At 53.5% G+C, this 20,065-nt stretch overlaps 3 protein-coding genes across 3 annotated transcripts; all 3 read left to right on the forward strand.

Moving 5' to 3' along the window:
- Positions 1–5,276: 5,276 nt before the first annotated feature.
- Positions 5,277–10,452, forward strand: SPATA24 (spermatogenesis associated 24). Its single transcript, XM_044226406.1, has 6 exons — positions 5,277–5,438; positions 6,641–6,706; positions 6,932–7,062; positions 7,148–7,218; positions 10,091–10,193; positions 10,301–10,452. Exons 1-6 carry the CDS (start codon positions 5,322–5,324, stop codon positions 10,428–10,430), a joined length of 618 nt encoding a protein of 205 aa, XP_044082341.1. The 5' UTR covers positions 5,277–5,321; the 3' UTR covers positions 10,431–10,452.
- A 2,002-nt stretch (positions 10,453–12,454) lies between these two features.
- PROB1 (proline rich basic protein 1) lies at positions 12,455–16,673 on the forward strand. Its single transcript, XM_044226378.1, has one exon. The coding sequence runs from the start codon at positions 12,455–12,457 to the stop codon at positions 15,512–15,514; it is 3,060 nt and encodes a 1,019-aa protein (XP_044082313.1). The 3' UTR covers positions 15,515–16,673.
- A 1,049-nt stretch (positions 16,674–17,722) lies between these two features.
- On the forward strand, positions 17,723–19,819 carry MZB1 (marginal zone B and B1 cell specific protein). Its single transcript, XM_044240801.1, has 4 exons — positions 17,723–17,925; positions 18,726–18,853; positions 19,224–19,334; positions 19,433–19,819. Exons 1-4 carry the CDS (start codon positions 17,752–17,754, stop codon positions 19,587–19,589), a joined length of 570 nt encoding a protein of 189 aa, XP_044096736.1. The 5' UTR covers positions 17,723–17,751; the 3' UTR covers positions 19,590–19,819.
- The last annotated feature ends 246 nt before the right edge of the window (positions 19,820–20,065 follow it).

Genomic DNA, 20,065 nt, shown 5'->3' on the forward strand with positions numbered 1-20,065 from the left:
TGTGAGCCTTCAGTGCAAGCAACTCTAAGGAAGAGAGACTTGAAACATAATCACCCTTCTTACAGAATGCAGTCATTTTTTTTTTTTTTTTTAAACAGAAGAGGGAAGCAACACTCAGTGCTTCCAGTTCCATGCATAGCACCACCCTCTGACCAAGGGTGAAAGTTAGAAAGCTAGGAAATGTCGTATAGTAGACTGCATTTGGTAACCCCTAAAGGACCACATGTAATATTTGTGCTCTTGTGTAGTCTCCTTTCTAATCTGGGCTGGCCTTTGATCTTTCACCAATAGAATGTGGCAAAATCAGCAGCTTCCAATTTTGCACTTAGGGAAAGCCAGCTGCCATATCAGTCCAACCACCCTGCAAACTCTAAGCTAACCCCATGGAGAAGAGAAGCACCAAACAACCGAGCGAGCCCAAGAACTGAGAACCCAGACATAAAATCTAAGCCCAGCTGTGTAGGCCACCCAAGCCGACGGGCAGGACATAAATGAACTGTCCCATCAAGCCCTGTTCAAACAGCAGAATCACGAGCAAATGATAATATGGTTATTGTTTTTTAAGTCATGACATTTTGTGGTAGTTTCTTTGCAGCATAGACAACGAGAACACCTTGGCTCCCTTTTTCCCCATATCCCCTCCTTCCTTAAGTCCTATCAGTTTGACCTCCTGAATAGTCCAAATCCAACTGCTCTCTTCTTCTCCTCTGACACCATCTGACTCTAAAACTACCAGCCCGTTTTTGTGATGAAAACTGCAATAGCTTTGGGGTGCCTGGGGGGCACAGTTGGTTGAACATCAGACCCTTGTTTTCGGCTCTGGTCCGATCTCAGGGTTGTGAGACTGCATTGGGCTCTGCAGTCAACCGTGAGTCTGCTTATGTTTCTCTCTCCCTCTGCCCCTGCCCCCCTGCTCACTCGTTCTCTCAAATAAATAAATCTTTTTAAAAAATGCAATAGCAGGGCCCCTGGGTGGCTCAGTGGGTTAAGCCTCTGCCTTCGGCTCAGGTCATGATCCCAGGGTCCTGGGATCAAGACCCGCATTGGGCTCTCTGCTCGGCCGGGAGCCTGCTTCCCCTTCTCTCTGCCTGCCTCTCTGCCTACTTGTGATCTCTCTCTCACTCTCTGTGTCAAATAAATAAATATATATATTTTTAAATGCAATAGCTTTTTTTTTTTTACCTTTATTTAAGCAATCTCTACACCCAACATGGGGCTAAAACTCACAACCCTGAGATCAAGAGCTGCCATGTGCTCCAAAAACTGTAATAGCTGCTTAAGTACAAGTAGTATCTATGCATCTACTCAGGACCATGTCCAATCTGTACACTTCACTGCAACCAGAGAGATCTTTTCAGGACATAAATTATGTCACACTTTTTTTTTTAAGATTTTTATTTATTTATTTGATAGAGAGAGATCACAAGTAGGCGGAGAGGCAGGCAGAGAGAGGGGAAGGGAAGCAGGCTCCCTGCTGAGCAGAGAGCCCGATGTGGGACTCGATCTCAGGACCCTGAGATCACGACCTGAGCCGAAGACAGAAGCTTATACCACTGAGCCACCCAGGCGCCCCTATGTCACACTCTTGCCCAAAGTATTTGAGCAGCTTTCTTTTGCCCCCAGAATAAAAAACATCAAAGTTCTTAACACAGCCTAACACTGAACAAGGTTCTACCCAGTTTCTGGCCACTGACCCTTCTTGCCCTTGTACAACCTTTTCTTTTCTGCCATACTAACTTTTTAATTATTATAATCTGCCAACTCCTTTTGCCCCAGGGACCTTATAAATACTGTTCCTTCTTTCTGGAACTCTTCCCAACTCACCTGCCCCTACCTGTTTTGTTAAGTGCCTCCTTGTAATCTTAATAGGTTTTAACACAAACATCCCACTTCCTCACAAAAGGCTTCCCGGACACCCCAAACTGGGCAGAATCTCCCTTTAAAATACTCTTATGCAGGGCAACAGGCTGGCTCAGCAAGTAAGCATGTGACCCTTAATTGCAGGGTCATCAGTTCAACCCTACCTTGGGCATGAAGACTACGTAAAAAACAAAACAAGACAAAACAAAACGCAGTCCTTTCTTAACACCTGTCATAGATATGTTATTTATTTGGATAATGACTCAATTTGGGATTTAAGTGTGTGTTTATTTGATGCTTGTCTCCCCACTAGACTAAGTTTCATTCTGATTTTATCTGATGTGAACCTTGAAAAAATGACATGTCATCTGCCGGGATGTCCACTGGAAGTGCAGCCCGAATTCTTTGAAACTACTCCTACAATAGATAGGATGTGTTCCCTCTCCTTGCATCTGAACTCTGAGGCTCCCTGGAAAATAGAATATAGCAGAATTTACACTGTGCCAGTTTTCAGGCCCAAGCCTTAAGAAAATGGTCATCTTCCTTTTCCTATCACCTTGGATGCTTTCTCTTAAACCTAATCACCATGCTATAAGAAGGCCCAAACAGCCCATGGAGGGGAACAAGAACCTTGGTCAGCCTCAAATGAGCTCCCAGCTGATAACTCCAACTTGGCCAGTTATGTAAGTGAGCTATCTTGGAAATAGAATTTCTAGCCTCTTTCCCTCTCCTCCCTCACTCCCTCCACCCAAAATCCCAGCTGATATAACATGGAGCAGAGATGAGTTTTCACTATTGAATCCTGCCCAAATTGGAGTTTCCTGAGTGAAATGACTTCTTTTTTTTAAACTGTAAATTTTGAATGCTTCATTATACAGCAATAGGTAATAGGAACCTCAACCAGAATAACCCTGTGCAGAAAGGAAACACTTCCTGGGTTAGGATCACAGAGCTGTTTGTCATGTTATGTCATCCCGACCCTCACTGAGCCCTGACTGAGGCCAGGAGCCTGTAGTATTTGTTGGCATACAGATGGGAGTCTGTGGCAGTCCCCCAACCAGGACCATCCTTCATGTCCATGCTGGTATGCAGACATGGACCCAGGCTTCTCTCTTGCTCATAATCTCCTATCCCTAGGGAAGTGGCTGGTGAGGACTACTGAACTCCAGAGTTTTGCCCTCGACATTTCCAGTGCTGAACAACTAGCTACATGTGGCTAGTGGCTGCGGTACCGAACAGTGCAAATGTAGACTACGGCCATCACATAAGTTTCATTGGACTATACTGCTCTAGGCTTTTTAAGATTGGTCAACAGAAATGGCCTTGCTCTCTTGGGGCCCTGGGTGGCATAGTTGGCTGAGGGTCTGACTCTTGGTTTAAGCTGGGGTTGTGATCTCTGGGTTGCAGGATCCAGCCCTCAGTGGGCTCTGCACCCCACCTGGGGCTCCAAACTCATCATGGAGTCTGCTGGAGTTTCTTTCTCCTTCTCCCTCTGCCCCTCACCATACTTGTGCTGTCTGTCTCTCCCCTCACCCTGTCTCTCTCTGTCTCTCTCTCAATAGATGGATAGAGAAAGAAAGAAAGATGAAGGTAGGAAGGAAGGAGGGAAGGAAGGAAGGGAGAAAGAAAGAAAGAGGGGGAGGGAGGGAGGAAGAAGGAAGGGAGAGAGAAAGGAAGAAAGGAAGAAATGGCCTTGCTCTCCAGGATGTGAGAATAGACATAAGAAACACTGAAAAATCAAACAAGGGCTACCACTGGGAAATCCACAGAAATGGTCACATTGATCAGGCCACAAATTTCAACCCCAAAAGAGGCCCCTAGGGAGCCTTCTGGAGCAGCCTAAGTGGCCTACCTGAACTTTCAGCTCCTCTTCCTGGTTACTGATAATACTTTCTCCAAACTACTTAATAGAGTCATTTCCTGCTTAGGAGGATTAAATTCCACAATTTCAGTACCCATTATTTCAACAAAAATCTAACACAGCATCATGGTTAAGAACATAGATTCTGGGTGGCTCAGTGGGTTAAGCCACTGCCTTCAGCTCAGGTCATGATCTCAGGGTCCTGGGATCAAGCCCTGCATCGGGCTCTCTGCTCAGCAGGGAGCCTGCTTCCTTTCCTCTCTTTCTGCCTGCCTCTCTGCCTACTTGTGATCTCTCTATCACTCTGTCAAATAAATAAATAAAATCTTTAAAAAAAAAAAAAAGAACATGGATTCTGGAGGGGTGCCTGGGTGGCTCAGTGGGTTAAGCCTTTGCCTTTAGCTCTGGTTGTGATCTCGGGGTCCTGGGGGGTCCTGGGATTGAGCCCAACATCAGGCTCCCCTTTCTCTCTGCTGGCCTCTCTGCCTACTTGTGATCTCTCTTTTTCTCTGTTAAATAAATAAATAAAATCTTCAAAAAAAAAAAAAAAAAGAACATGGACTCTGGAATCAAACCTCCCATGTTAAAACACTGTTCCAAAGCTTCTTAGCTTGGGTGACCTTGGCAAGTTACTCATCCTCATAGAACCTGCATTTCATCTGTAAAAGATTAAAATCTTCTTCCCAAGATTATTGTGAAGATCACATGAAATAGTACTATAAAGGCATAATGGTGCCACAAAATAGTAAATACTCAGTAAATTTTAGCTCTGATTTTTCCTCAGCTTATTTGATCTTATTTGGGTTTCCAAAAAGCCCTTAAAGGGGATTTGGTGAGGATGTGTGGTCACTTTAGGATCATTTTATCCTTCTGCACATCTACAGGAGGAGATGGAGAACCTCTGTTCTCCATCACTTCGATGCCCCTCTTTAGTTCTCCTTATCTCTTCAGTACCTTGACACAGTTGAACACGGGTCCACTGTGGCTGCCAAAACCTGGTACCTGCGTAGGAGGACTCTTATCTTGGGTGAGGCCACTTTCCTTTCCTGTTCCTGGGCTTCCCTTCATTGCCTGGTTGGACCACTTAAGTAGAGAGTATTCATACGTGGAAGAGAGATCAGAAGAGGCTGGAGTCCCATACTCTGGGGGAAATCTAGAGATTAGGGCGCGAGAAAAAAGCCTGTGAAGCTAAAGATGCAGGGGTTGCCTTAGTTAGCTCTTGCTTCACAGGTCTAGCAGTTTAACAGGCCCTGGGAGAAGGCTGAGAGAGCCGTTCTCTGAGCGAGGCCTGTTCACTTCCCTAAGGAAGAATAAGCCGGACCCCGACTGCTCCTTCGGTCTGCGTTACAAATACAAGACGAAACAGGTGTGCAGATAAACTATGAACTTAAATTCCTAAAGGTTGTTAGAGATTTCCCCCACCCCAGGAGGCACCTTTCAGAGAGCGGCTCCTTTAAGAGGCGGGCCCCATCCCTGCTAACAAAGGAAGTCCCCGCCCCCAGTTGCCAGGATGCTCTGTGGCGTCGCATTCTCATTGGTGGGCGACGGTGGGTGAGGCGCACAGAGACAGCCATTTCCAACGAGCTGGCGTGGGCGAAAGATGGCGACGCCCCTCGGGTGGTCGCAGGGGGGCTCTGGATCAGTGTGTCTCGCCTTCGATCAACTGCGGGACGTGATCGAATCTCAGGAGGAACTGATCCATCAGCTAAGGAACGTGGTACGCAGCCAGAAAACCTCGGGGAGAGGCCGACCGCAACACCTAAATGAGGGGGCGGGGCCAGACCCTATCCCGAAGCCAGTGGCGAGCTTAGAGCACATTGCCAATGGCGTCATCAGGAGGAGGCGGGGCCCAGATGTCTTATAGCTAGTAGGAGTGGAGACAAAATGATGCAAGGTCTTCATGAATGTCTACCATGGAATTTAAATCAAAGTCAAGTTCATTTCTACTTCCTGTTTGGTTGTATAAGTCCGGGTAGTTATGTCCCAGTCTATTCACCGAGCCTCATTTTGCCCATTTCTAGTTGGAGAGTACTTCATTGGCTTCCCAGGGCGCTCAGGTGCAGGCACTGAAGCTATAACATCTTTTCTTTTATGGGCATCCCCTCCCTGGTGTCTAGTGCAGCGCCATGCTGAGGGCAGTAAGCACTGATTTGTCCCTTACACATGTGAACTTAAGGGGTTCCGACCTCTTTATGCCCCTTTGCTTTGCCTTCTAGTCAAACCCTCGTTCCTGAGTTCAAAACATTGGAACCACAGGTTACCTGGACAGGCATGGTAAAATCCTGGCCGGTTGGGAGTTCATGGTTTCTCTCTCTTTCTCTCTCTCTTTTCTATCTTGATTAGAAGGTCGTGAGATAGCTCCATCTCAGAAACAAAACTGACTTAACATCTATTTCTCACTCTTAATAGGTGTGTGCAGCTCTAGGCACTGAATTACCTACAATTCCCTAAGGGTACCTGGCTCTTTTTCTTCACAGCTGGTATCTGCTGGCATTTGCATGTGTGTTCTTACCATCTGAAACACTTTTCTGTTCCACCACCTCTTCTGGCCCGCCCCTGTTCAGTAGTCAGATGCCCTGTCTGATGATCTTTCTTTGGAAGGAATTCTGATCTTTCCCCAGGCCAGAGGCCTCCCCTGAGCACCACAGCCCTTTGTGGTTCTCCATCATACTCCCATACCGTTTTAGAAGTGCTGGCTGCAAGCTGTCTCCTATATCAAACTGGTTACTCCTTAAGGGTACGTAGGACCTAGAGCTGAGCCTCTGTGAATCTTATGGAACCACATTCTCCCTTCTCAGATCTCAAGTCTCATGCTAGGTGCCCTGGGTATCATTCCACTGTCTGACCTTGGTCCTGATCCCTAGAGAGCACTCCTCCCACTCCAGCCCCAGACCCTCCCTGAGCCAGGCTCTGTTGCAGATGGTTCTCCAGGATGAAAATTTTGTCAGTAAAGAAGAGTTCCAGGCAATGGAGAAGAAGCTGGTGGTAAGTAATGGCCTCTGCAGGCTCCTAATCTTTTCCCATTTCCTGGGATTCCTGTGGATGGGCACAGTTATTGAAGTCTCTGAGAGCCTCCAGCCCTACCTGTGAGGACAAAATCTTCCTGGGTCCTGGCTTCCATGTGCCTCTCTGAGAAAGGGAGCTGGTTAAGGGGATCTAGGAAACCAGGGTGGCTTGGGGGTAATGAGGTCACTGCTGCTGCCCCTGCAGGAAGAGAAAGCTGCCCATGCCAAGACCAAGGTCCTCCTGGCCAAGGAAGAGGAGAAGTTGCAGTTTGCCCTCGGGGAAGTAGAGGTGCTATCTAAACAGCTGGAGCAAGAGAAGCTGGCTTTTGAAAAGGCGTGAGTGGGCCTTGGTAGGAGGGGAAGGGTTGGGGGTCCAGTCTGCCTGTCAGCCTTCCCACCCTTTCTTTTATTCTCCACCCAGGCTCTCCAGTGTCAAGAGCAGAGCCCTGCAGGAATCCAGCAAGAAGGACCAGCTCATCACCAAGTGCAATGGTAGGCGGGAGGCCCGTGCCCCCCCCCATGCTTACATGCATGGGTTCTTCCCTAACAGCCCAGTGCCCATGTCCAGGGCAGGGTTTCACCCCAACTTCTGCCCCCGGCTGAGGATACAGGCAGGCCCAGGCGGGCCACACCTTCGCAAAGGCCTTCAGGGACCAGGCAGGCCACGGAAATGAGGGAAGCAGTTGGTGTACAATATTCTTCATGGCCATAAAAGAACGGGCTCGCTCCCATTTTTCTTGAAACCTACGACCTTCTTAGTCCACCTTTTGTTTTCCCACTTTTGATGGGTATTAGAAATAGCGTATTTTACTCATAACTATTACAAGAGGGACAACAAGGCAAGCTCAGTCCCATTTGGGAGCTGACCCCTAGTGTCAGGGTTGGGGACCCAACAGGGAGGAGTGGGGACCATGGTGATGGGAAGAGCCATGCCACTTCTCAAGGGCTTAATGTCTCTGCCATGGGAATGGGGACCCAGTATTGTCAGATCTTTAAAAAAGAAACTGGAAGCCAGGTTTTAGCGGAAACTTTTCTGACTTTTTAGTGTTGGCAACTGATTTCAAAATTTTAAAACTATTGTATGGGCCAAGTAAAATATGTCTGTAGGCCATTAATTTTCATCTCTGCTCTGTGCCAGATGGCTGTGATCACTTCTTGGCTCAGCTGGTGCTAAGTTTGGGGGCACTTTTTGTTAGCCATCCAGTGTCCCTAGATCTCAGGAACCCCTTTTTGGTTTCCCAGAACACTAAATTCCCTTTACCTAGTCATTTCTATTAAGAAATAGATATGAATTCCATATGCAATTTTGAGTAGGCCAGAGACCAGAGCCCAAGTCCAAAAGATATTCAGGGTCCCTCCTGATGGGCTGTCATCTGGAATCTTGGGCACCCCATACCCACCAATCCAGCCCTCACTCCCCCTTGGTGAGTACTCTCACTGGTAAGATACCAGCAGGCTGATGTCTTAGTCTTGCTAGGTGGGCTGACAGGCCTCATGGCTGTTTGATCAAGGCCTCCCACTGGGGCCCCCTGGGGCCCAACAGGCAGTCACTGCCTCCATACCCAAGGCCACTGGACCGCAGTTCTTCCTCCCTCTCTACCTATCCCCCCACTTCCCGAAAAGGAACCTAGAGGTCTTTCCTGGTGGTGCCAAGGCATTTCCTAGAGATCAGTCAAGGCCACAGTGCTCCCGTCTGCTTGTGCAAGGTGTGTGTGTATATGTGATGGGGATGGAACTTGGCTGCCTCTCCCCAGAATGTCCCAAACCCCTTTAGTGGGACACAAACCCTCACCTGAGCAAATCTCATGACCTAAGCCTTCCCCTGGCCTGTGCCCTCCCTACCCTCTAACCTCCCTTTATGTGGGTTTAGTTTGATTTTTACACTTACATAGTTTCTTATTTTTCTCAAAGGGATTTTCTAACCATTTTCTCATTAGGTGCTATTTATCTTAAATTCATCTCTCATTTATTTTAAAAGATTCATATAAATTTCTGATGCCTTTTTCCAAAAGATCTTCACAATCAGTCTGGGTGACCTTGAACCAACAGTCCTGGTTCTGTGACCCACAGAGCTCGTTTTCATTCTCTTCCTTCCCCTATGTCTTTGTCTGTGTCCTCTTTTCTATGCTGTGCCTTAACTTTTTACCAAATCTTTTCTTTGAAACCTTAAATGCTTTAGCATTTCTGCATTTTTAGAGTTTGTGTTCTAGTTAATGTTCATCCAGTCTTTAAAGGCAATGGAATTTTCTTCCTATGAGGATCAGAATTTTCCAGGGCTGCCCAAGGAACAGTTCATATAAATGAAGCGCCCTCCAGAACCCTACAGCCTCTTTCAATTTTGATGCAAGACACAAAAATCATCTTTGCATCTAATGAGCACTTAATGTGGGGGTAAGCTTTGCCACCACTCTCTCCCTGGGTGCTCCCCATGCCCTTGTGGAACAGGAGCTGTCCCTGTCCCCATTACAGATGAGGAAACGGCTCTAGAAAAGGAGGCAACTTGCCCAAAGTGGTAATGCTGTCTCATCAATATTAACACTGTTGAAACATTGCCTTGTTCTGTTCTCTCATCAGTTCCTGAGTCTTAACTCTCAGGAGCTGCTCCTTGAGAGTAGGGACCCTATCTTCTCCTCTGGAGCCCTAGCACAGGGCTGGGCATCCAGCTGGCCCTCAGTAGGTCTGCTGGGATTGAGATGACTGAACTAAGTAATATTTCTAAGTCCTAAACCCCCAGAGGATATCCTGTTCATTCATTCCACAAATAAATTTATTGTGCACCTTCTATGTGCCAGGTACTCTTTCAGACCTTAGGGTTAAAACAGTAAATTTAAAAAATATTTATCCTTGTGGATTTTGTGCATAGAAATCCCAGTAGGGAAGACAACAAGTGAGTAAAATATATGGTATGTTAGCTATGGGGGCTAAGAAGAAAAAGAAAGCAGGCAAAAGGGATAGGAACTATTGAGAGGAGTTGTACTTTTAGACTGGGAAGGATCTTGCCAAGGAAGTCATATCTGTAAAGATTGGCAGGAGTTAAGGAAAGGAACCATTCATCCTCAAGCCTATGGGCAGCGCTGTCCACCTCTCTGCAAGGGCCTCCACCTGCCCTCATGTCGCTCACCTGGTCCAGAAATAGAGTTGTGAAGTCACTGACACGTTCATCAAACATTGTGCCCCTCAGCCACCATCCTGTCAAAACTCCCTAATAAACTCATTCTTACTAAGGTGTTAGCAGCTACTTGTGGAGAACCCCTGGGTGGGGGGATCCAAGTTCTTAAAAAACCTGTAACGGAATGAATGCCTATCTCAGGAAGGAGCCCGTGGGATGGGAACCACCCCTCCTCCCTGCCTCTCTCCCCCACAGAGATTGAGTCTCACATTACAAAGCAAGAAGATATACTTAATGGCAAAGAGAATGAGATTAAGGAGTTGCAGCAAGTTATCAGCCAGCAGAAACAGATCTTCAGGTGAGGGGGCTGGGCCAGGCTGGGGGTTGTTGATGGAAGTGGGGAACCAGGTCTCTGGCCCCTACCGTAGACTGCCCCCAGCCCATGCCCAGCCGGCTCCGTTGCAGGAATCACATGTCTGACTACCGGATCCAGAAGCAGCAGGAGAACTACATGGCCCAAGTACTGGACCAGAAGCATAAGAAAGCCTCAGGGACGCTTCAGGCCCGGAGCCACCAGCGCCCCAGGGAAAAATAAAATGGTCGTCGCCTTCCTGTTCTTTGGCTGTAATGCCCGACCTCTGCCTTCTCTGCTGTGGGGGTCCCCATCCCTATCCTTCCTATCCCTGTGGGTCCTGGCCCTTGCCACCACCAGCCTCACCAGGGGCCTGATTCCCAGGGAAGAGACAGGGGAAGAAGCGAAAGGTGCTTTTTTTCCCCTTCCTGCTTGCCTTCTGGAGGACCTTTGTGACAGAGGGAAAATCAAGTTACCAGGGACTTGGAGGGGGACAGGGCTTGGACCACCGCCTTGTAGGCCACTCCCGAGTTTAGAAAAGGATGCTGCCCAGGTCTCCAGCCCCTGCCACTTCCCTCCCTCTTAGGTAGTAGGGAGAGGGGAAGTGGGGAGTTGTAGTCTAGGGGAGGACTACTTTGTTGTCTAATAGTCACTGTCCTTCCTACTCTTGGTACTTAATCCCTCCCTGTGTAAACAGCTCTGGTTACCCCTGGTTACCTGTAAACACCCCACCCCACTCCCAGCGCCCTGGTATATTTAACTCTCCCAACTTGGCTATAGAGCAGGAAGGGCTGTATGTGTGTCTGTGTGTGTGTGTATGACAGAGACAGAGAGAGAAGCCCTGACCAGAGACATCAAAGACAGTGGGTTCCAAGACCACAATGAATTTGGGAAATCCATTTCCATCATATAACAAGACTGTTACACTTGTGAATCATACTTGTACCCTCTTACACTTCCCCCAAACTGAGGCTCAACTCTAAACAAGGGGAAGGAAGGGAAAAGGACAATGCTATGTCTATTTTTAAGATGTGGAAACAGTCTCTGAAGGGGCTATGACTTGCTAAAGTTGCATATGCAGGCTAGAAGAGGGGCAGCATTGATCCTGTCAAAAGGCATCATTGATGGCTAGGTGAGCAGGGTGACATCCAGGCAGGGGACCCACTGGGATGCTGGGTCAGATTTATCAAGTCTAGCGGAACCTGGGTCAGTGTGAGGGTGAGTGCTTGGGAGAGGGGGAGGTGCTGGTGCTTTTGCTCCGAGGCCAGCTAGGGCCTGAATCATAGCACCACTGAAGCCAGAAGTTTCAAGGCAAATGGTGCCCATTGTCATTATCGCAGGACAATGACAGGTGGTAGCTGCTTCCCCACCAGTTCCTGTCCCCAGGGTGGATCCTTAGGTGGTGGGGGCTGGAGTGAGGGCCTTGCAAGTGCCTGGGGGACCATAGAACTCTTTCTGCCTCAGAGGGGCTTTACATAGGGGCCCCAGCTACCCCCAAAGATTCCTAAGAGACTCCACATCAGCATCTAGCCCTTGTTCTTGGTGCCAAGGCCATCTGTGAAAGCTAGAGCTATCCACTCCAGCCCCTTCAGTATGTTCCCACTAAAGGCAATGGGTCTGGTCAGGGATTACACCTTCCAGAGGCAATAGCACAACTTTTGGATTTAGGGGAGCCCTCCAAGCATTGCTCCTCCATCAAAGATTGTGGGGTGATGGGTCAAGGAAAGTGGTGAGTGCACCCTTATGAACTCTAACTGGGACAACTGATGAGCGGGCCAAGGAGAAGAGGAGCACTGGAGTGAGAGGAAACCTGGGGCTAAGAGGAAGATGAAATTGCTCAGAAGACCTCAGTCGCCTGACTCAAAGTCTGGTCCCAGTACCCTGGCTCACATTCTGATCCACAGCCCTGGTCCACACGCTTGACCTCAGGCAGGTCCCTGCTCAGCCTCCCTCTGAGCCGGTGAGGAGCAGTCAGGCCTAGCTCCTGGCTTCCAACCGGGCACCCACTGGTCCCTCACCGTCCTGTCAGCCCGAGGCTGGATAGGCATCATAGGCCTCTGGCCCGCACCAGAGGAGAAATGTTAGAAAAGTGAAGCCCAGAGGCCAAGGCTGTTCCGTTGGCGACGCCACTGATTCGAGAGGGGACGCGGCCGCTTTAAGGCGCGGTGACCCCACGACATCTGCGGGCGGGGCGGGGACAGTGCGGGCGTCCGTGGCACCAGCGGAGGAGAACGTGAGGGAGGTAGTGCGCGGCGTCCAGCCCCACCATGCTGACCGCTCTCGCCCGGCCAGCCCTGCCTGGGCTCCCAGGGCAGCTGCCCGCGGCCCCCGCGCGGCGTCAGGATTCCTCCGGCTCGTCAGGCTCCTACCACACGGCTCCGGGTTCTCCAGAGCCCCCGGACGCTGGGCCGGACGCAGGGTGCCGGGCGAACTGGCCCGGGGGGGCCCCTGCGCTGGGGGCGGGCGCACAGCCTCGCCTGTCCGTCAGCGCCCAGAATAGCCGCCAGCAGCTCAGGCCCGGCTCGGGTTTCCCGCGAGGTCCGGGCTCCGGCCCGCCGCCACCCCAGCCCCAGCTGCGCATGCTGCCGTCGGGGGAGATGGAAGTCATCTTCGGCGCCGGGGCATTGTTCGGCCGCTCCGACGCGGCGGATAGCGAGGTGCAACAACTCACCGCGCGGGCTTTCCGCAGCCTCTCTCCGCCCGGGCCTGCGACTCCGGCTCCCGCCGCACCGACGCCTCAGGCCCCCGACGGCGGCTCCCGCTGGGCCACTTACCTGGAGCTGCGGCCCCGCGGGCCGAGTCCCGGGACCCCAGCGCAGTTCGAGTGTGTGGAGGTGGCGCTGGAGGAGCGCGACGCGCCCGCCAGGACCCGGACGGTGCCCAAGCGTCAGATCGAGCTGCGCCCCCGGCCCCGGAGTCCCCCGCGGGAGGCGGGAGCGCCGCGCCCCCGACTGCTTCTGCGCACTGGCTCGCTGGATGAGTCGCTGGGTCGCCTGCAGGCAGCCGCCGGCCTAGTGCAGACAGCACTGGCCAGAAAACTGAGCCCTGCGGCACCTGTCCCGAGCAGCGCCACCTTCGGGCCCACGGGGCGGCCAGAGTGTGCGACCCGGGAAACGGACCGCATTGCCCGAAGAGTCCTGGAGGAGGCCAGGTCTCGGCCACCCCGCGTGCACTATAGTTCAGCCCCCACTAGGGCACCACGGCCGTGGCCCAGCCTCCGAGAGCGCGCGATTCGGCGCGACAAACCCGCGCCGGGGACCGAGCCGCTGGGTCCGGTTAGTTCCAGCATCTTCCTGCAGTCAGGGGAGAAGACTCAAGAGGCGCACCGTCAGGAACTCAAGACTCGGTTTCCTCGAGAGTCTCCGGATCGAACCGTCCTGCGAGCACAGAGTCCTCCTTTCGAGTCTACAGCCCCCCAGGAAGTTCCGAGTAAGGCTGGCAGGCCAAGGAGCTCGTCCCCGCTGTGGCAGGCTCCAAATGGAACCTTACGGGGCCCACTCTGCCCGTCTCCCCAGAATCTGCTCCCATGGAATCGGGCTCTTCGGAGGGTAAGTAGCCCGTCGTTCCCTGAGGCATCCTCTGCATGGGGAAATCAGGATCCCGCTGTCGAGGAAACGGTCAGCAGAAGCCCTTCCCCACCTACCCTTTCCCAGTGGAATCACGGTGTTGCCAGGACAAGAAGCCCATCCCCCAAAGCTTCCCTCTCGGAGGTTCCGGAACCGACAGTTAGTTATACGGCAGAGGGCTGTAGAAACCCGTCCCCGCCGGCCCTGTCCTCATGGAAGGCTCCAGATCGTATTAATGGAACGTGGAATCCAGCTCCCCAAGAGACGTGGGATCGCACACTGCAGGGCTCATCGATGGTATCTACGTCAGAAGCTCTGAACGGAGTAGGACAGGAGGAGCTGGAGCTGCCTAGGCCATCCGCACCCGGGACTCCCGAGCTCACAGAGGCGCTAAGTCCTTCCACGCGGGAGATGCGGGATCTTGCCTTCCAAGGCAGTCAGCAGTCGCCAGAAGCGGCCGCACCTGAGCTGCCCCTCAGTCGCCCGGTGGGCACCCTGGAGGCCGATGTGCGCCAGGAAGCCGTGGGCCCTGGAGAAGCCGCCTCGGGTCGGCCGCGCGTGGCCATCCCACGGCCCCGAGACGTGCGCAAGATGGTGAAGACCACGTACGCGCCCAGCTTCCCCGCAGGAACCCCGGCTTTGGGGTTGCCTGCGCCTCCTACGGAACCCCGCGGGGAGGAGGGCGGCGCATCCAAGACACAGGAGTTCCAGGCGCTGGGGTCCCCAGGCCCAGCTCACTACACTTCTGTGTATCTCAAGGACTTTCTTCCGGTCGTGACGCACCCCTACGAGCCCCCAGAGCCGCCTACTGACACAGTGCCCCGGGACGCTTCGCAGCCCAACGGGGTCCTGAGGCGGAGAGCAGAGAACAGCACAGCAAAACCCTTCGCGCGCACTGAGATCCGCCTGCCCGGTGCACTGGTTTTGGGCCTCCGGCCCGAGGGAACCGGGGGAGTTCTGGTGCGCGGTGCTGGCAAACAGAACCGCGATGCTGAAGCCCAGCGCCTCGTCCCCGACGGCGAGGGGCGGACCAGCCCTCTAGGCGGCGCTCGCGCCTCACCCCAGCAGTCGCCCTTAGGGCCAGCCGGGCCCCAACCACCCCGACCACCCTGCCCCGACTCCCCGCAGGCGCACCCTAGCTCGAGCCCTGGGATCGCACCCAAACTGGAGGCGCGCCCTGGAGCCCCCGAGCCTGCGACTGCCGTCCAGTCGGCTCTCCCGCGGGAACCCCAGGTGTCGGCTGGCAGGACAGCCCCGCCCCAGCCCCGTGCTGCCTCGGCGCCTCCAATGGACCGGTCCCCGGAGGGCCCCTTCCAGGGGGCCCGCAGGCCACCGGGGACCGCGTACGCGGGGAAGGTCCTGGTGGACCCCGAGAGCGGCCGCTACTACTTTGTGGAGGCGCCGCGGCAGCCTCGGCTGCGGCTGCTCTTCGACCCCGAAAGCGGGCAATATGTAGAGGTGCTGCTGCCACCGTCGCCCCCGGGACCACCCCGCCGCGTCTACACCCCGCTGGCCCTGGGTTCTGGCCTCTACCCGCCTGCCTATGGGCCTCTCTCGGGACTCTCAGTCCCGCCTTCCCCTGGCCCACCGGCCTTCAGCGGCCCCCAAGTACCCTGGATTTCCGAGGCGGGGCCCCTGGATGGGATGTACTACCTGCCCGTGAGTGGAACCCCCAGCCCTGCACCTCCTCTGCTACTCTGTGCTCCGCCCAACAGTTCAGGTTCAGCCGAACCCGGCAAGGGATCCTTGTTCCCCGTGTGAAGCCCCAGGGCCTGATCCCCATGGTGTTGGGGCCTGTTTGATGGCCTTGGAAGTTCCAGCATCCAGTGCCCTACCCACCGTTCCTTCTATCACCTCCCTCTTTTACCCTTCCCGGCCCATCTTCACACTGGAAGTTACCTTCAGAGAATGTATCAGACTTTGGGACTGATGGAGCTGGGACTCAGAAAGTGGTTGCCTACTTCCTCCTCCAACAAAAGGGTATCCTCTTTTCCCAGGCATTCCCAGAGTGCGGCGGTGTGTTTGTGTGTGTGTGTGTGTGTGTGTGTGTGTGTGTGTGTGTGAGAGAGAGAGAGAGAAAGTGAGGTGTCTTAGGAGTTGTTCCTAGGAGCTGACTTGAGGGCATGTTGGGAGTTCACTGAGGGCAACAAGAAGGAGGCTCCGCAGAGGATGGGACTGCTCATGGAGGTGGTAAGCTGTCTGTCCCTCCCTGAAGGTGGACCCAGCTGAGGAGGAACAGGCTAGTGAGCGCTGGTGGGATGGAGGGAGGACTGTGACTAGCAACTCTGTTACTGTTTGGAAGAGGCTCTGAGCCTTGGCCTGGGAGGCTGTGTGGGAAAGTGGCCAGTACAGCTGCCAGGCCAGGCTGGATCTGAGAAAGGGAGCTTCAGGGACGGCAAGTGGAGATGGAGCAGGAATGTCATATGGAAGGGGCTATAGAGGGTCAGCCTGGGGACGGGGCTTGAGTGGGGAGGCAGTGGTAGTCTCCAGCTGGGAGCCCCACTTCTAATCCTCCCCTCAACCTCAGCATCTGACTTGGCCTCTCTAAGCCCTCAGAGCTGAGCAGGCACATCCTGGGGCCAAGAGTGGAGGCTTAAGCCATTCCTACCCAGGGTGGGGGACAGATGAAGTGAATTATCAGGAAGGACTTACAAGCAGGAAGGATGGTTAAGCCTCTTGACCCCTCTGGGTGTAGTGGAGGGTGGGTTAGGGCTAGGGCAACAGAAAGGATGCCATGGGGGTGGGGAGCAGGGCAGAGAGACTTGGAGCCCTCAGCTGGTTCTACTCTCTTGGTAACAGATGTGGCAACTGTGCCCAGAGAAGGCCTGGCTTGGGAGGCTGGTCACAGCAAGGAAGGAACAGAACCCAGAGCCTATGTTCTAATTGCATTGAGATTGCTGGAGCCTCTGAGGAGTGCTGAGAGAGATGCATGGGGTAGGGGGTGCTCTGCGGGTGGGGTGGGGGGGGGTCTGTGTGTAGTTCTGAGCTTGAAGTGGTGGGGCCTTGTTGAACTGATATGTGATGTGATGAATTTGGGGAAGAACAGTTCCCATTAGAAGCAGTTGTTAGGGATGGAGATTGATGCCTTACCTAAGTTCTAGGCCTCTGGGCGGTCTTGGTCCCAGGAAGTTCCGCCTCCCTGCCTGGGGCTGGAAGCTGACTGGGAGAGCTGTGAATCAGAATAAACCTGAACAACTTCTCATGGCCAGAGATGTTGGTTCTGATGGCACGGAGGGCTAGGGGTCCCTCCTGCTCCCCTCCCCTCATCCTGTGTGCAATAAATCAATGAGCCATGATCCTTGGAACAGCTGGTGTAAGTTGTCTGATTTCTGACTTCCTGCTGCGACCTCCGACACCCCCTGTGACACTCTTCCATGCCTGGGTATGGCCTGGGTGGAGGGGGCCCTAGGGCCCAGGAAAGGGGCCCTGTATGTCTTTCGTGCATCATGGCATCTTCGTGTCTGCAAACTTGCCTCCCAGGAGAGAGACCTAGGCTGGCAGCCACGCCTGAGATCTCATTCTCCCTGGTGGCTGGGTGGCCAGTGGGCTTTGGGGTCAGTCAGGCTCAGGTTCTAACTTCAGTATGGCCCTTCTAAGCTGTGTGATCTTGGGTTCATCACTTCTCTCTGAGCCTCCATGTGCTCATGAAATTGACACTAACACACCACCTCTCCCCTGGGTACTCAGTACAGCGCCCACCGAGTGGCCAGATCCCAGGACATGGGAGGGGTCACTCCCCATGCGTCCTGGCCCAGGCCCAGCTGCCCTCCTTATGTCACCGGAAAGTGGAGCTGACTTGGTGGCCGCGGGGATCCCAGTAGAGGAGGTGTACACGTGGCATCTCTAGGGCCCTGGGGGAAGGAAGAGGCGGGAAGGGTGAGGTGTTGGTTCCTCATTGGTCTGGGTTAGGCTTTCCGGGGTGGCCCCCACTGCACACAGGCACACACACACCTGCGCCCCAACCGCAGCCCAGGCTCACTGAGCCAGCTCCGCTGACCATGACGCTGTCTCTGCCGCTGTTACTGCTGCTGGGAGCCTGGGCCATCCCAGGGGGCTTTGGGGACAGGGCCTCACTCACAGCCACGGCCCCACAGCTAGACGATGAGGAGAAGTACTCAGCTCACATGCCTGCTCACCTGCGCTGTGATGCCTGCAGGGCAGTGGTCTACCAGGTGAGTACCTATCCCCTGCAGTTCCCTGGCCCCTGTCCAGGTCCCTCCTGAAGCCAGGCCCCTCCATCTACCTCTGATCCTACCACTGGCCTTTGATTTCCAAACCCCTACCCTGGGCCCTGAGTTGGCTCAGCTTTCCATGACATTGCCAACTGCACGTCACCCAAATCTCCATGCCTCAGTTTACCTATCTCTCAGCCCAACGGAGAGCAAATAATCTGGGACATCCCCCAGTATCTTGAGACCCCAGGAGTCACTCGCTTGTCCTCTCTGACTCCTCCCTTTCCGGGCTTATCTTGGGTCTAGACCCCTTCCCTGACTGGAGAGCACGTGTGTGTTTGTACACGTGTGCACATGGTTTGAGCGCATGAATACATGCATGAGTATGTCTTGAGTTCAGAAAGAAACCCATCAAGCATGCCTGAATACCTCTGTTGGGGAGGGAAGCCTATGAGTACACGTGACATTGAAGACTGGTGTCTGGTTTTCTGGCTTGGTTTTTTTTTTCCCTTTCCTTGTTCTTACGGTTTAAAATAGCATGACGGATGGGCAGGTGTGCCCTGGAAGGAGCCCCAGCGCTTAGGCCTAACTTCCCACCGCAGCATTTCTTACCCACCCACCCCATCTCAGGGAAGTGGGTCCTGCTTTAGCAGACCCAGTCCCAACTTTCAGAATCTAGGGGAGGAGCCAAAACTCTCCCTTGCCACCTCACTCTCTCCTGGAGACACAAGCTCCTGTCTGACCCTCCCCCACCATTGAGCAATCCTGGAGCCTTGGCTCTCAGCCCCTCCTTGTTCTAGATGTGGCATTATTTGGCAAAGGCAGAGGCCAAGCTTCACACCCCAGACTCAGGGGGGCAGCGGCAGGAGCTGAGCGAGTCTGTATACACAGACGTCCTGGACCAGAGCTGCACCCAGACCTGGCAGGGGTGAGTCAAGAATCTGGCCCCTACCATCCTCCTCTAGGGGTAGAGCTGATGGGTAGAGGTTCCCACTCTCCCATTCACACCAGACACACACTCCACTAAGGCTTTATAAAGTCCAGGGTAGGGGGCTGGCTGGGATGAAGTCTGAGGTCTGGAGCTGAAGGCAAGTAGAATGCTACGTGGCCAGGGGACAATGTTGCTGTGGGACCTTGCGCCAGGGACTTTCTCTGGTTCTCAGTTTTCCCTCAGGGAGGATCAGAATCTGGGCTCTGAATTCAGCAAATGTCCCATGTGCCCAGCTTCATGTGGAGTTGTATCCCTTGCTGGCAGGGCTCCACTAACACTGTATCCCTCTCCTTCCGGCTGCTTCCAGCTATGGGATCCGAGAAGTGAACCAGGTGAAACGTCTCGCAGGCCCAGGACTCAGCAAGGGCCCAGAGCCAACCATCAGTGTGATGATCACAGGGGGCCCCTGGCCCACCAGGTAATGATAGGAGTGTGGGGGTAGGATGGAGACCTTGGAGCCTTGATCATCCCCCTGAGGGGCAGGCAGGGTCTGAGGCTCCTGTCGGGCTTCCCTAGGCTCTCCACGACATGTTTGCACTACCTGGGGGAGTTTGGAGAAGACCAGATCTATGAAGCCCACCAACAAGGCCGAGGGGCTCTGGAGACATTGCTGTGTGGAGGACCCGGAGGGGCCTGCTCGGAAGAGGCGACTATCACAAGGACAGAGCTCTAGTCTGACTCCTTCCCCTTCCTGGTCAGCCCCTGAAGACAGCTGGGGCATCCTCTAGATCTGCCCCACTCTTTTCAGCAGGCTGCCTTGGAGGGCAGGAAGGCCATGCTTTTCTGTGCTGCCATGGCCCCTCCCTCTTCCAGCTTCAGGACACGGGGGCCATGTGTGTGTGTCGGGGGTGGGGTGGGGAAAGGCCTTCCCCTCTGGACTCTAATAAAACCCAGTGACCTTGATGTCTTGATTTCTTCTCTCTGCAACAGATGCTTGTTGGGGGTGGTGCCTGGGTGGCTCAGCAGGTTGAAGCCTCTACCTTCAGCTCAGGTCATCATCCCAGGGTCCTGAGATCGAGTCCTGCATCGGGCTCTCTGCTCAGCAGGGAGCCTGCTTCCCCCTCTCTCTCTGCCTGCCTCTCTGCCTACTTGTCTCTGTCTACTACTACTCTGTCTGTTGAATAAATAAACAAAATCCTAAAAGAAAAA

The sequence above is a fragment of the Neovison vison genome, chromosome 1 (assembly GCF_020171115.1).
Source record: "Neovison vison isolate M4711 chromosome 1, ASM_NN_V1, whole genome shotgun sequence".
Classification (NCBI taxonomy): domain Eukaryota; kingdom Metazoa; phylum Chordata; class Mammalia; order Carnivora; family Mustelidae; genus Neogale; species Neogale vison.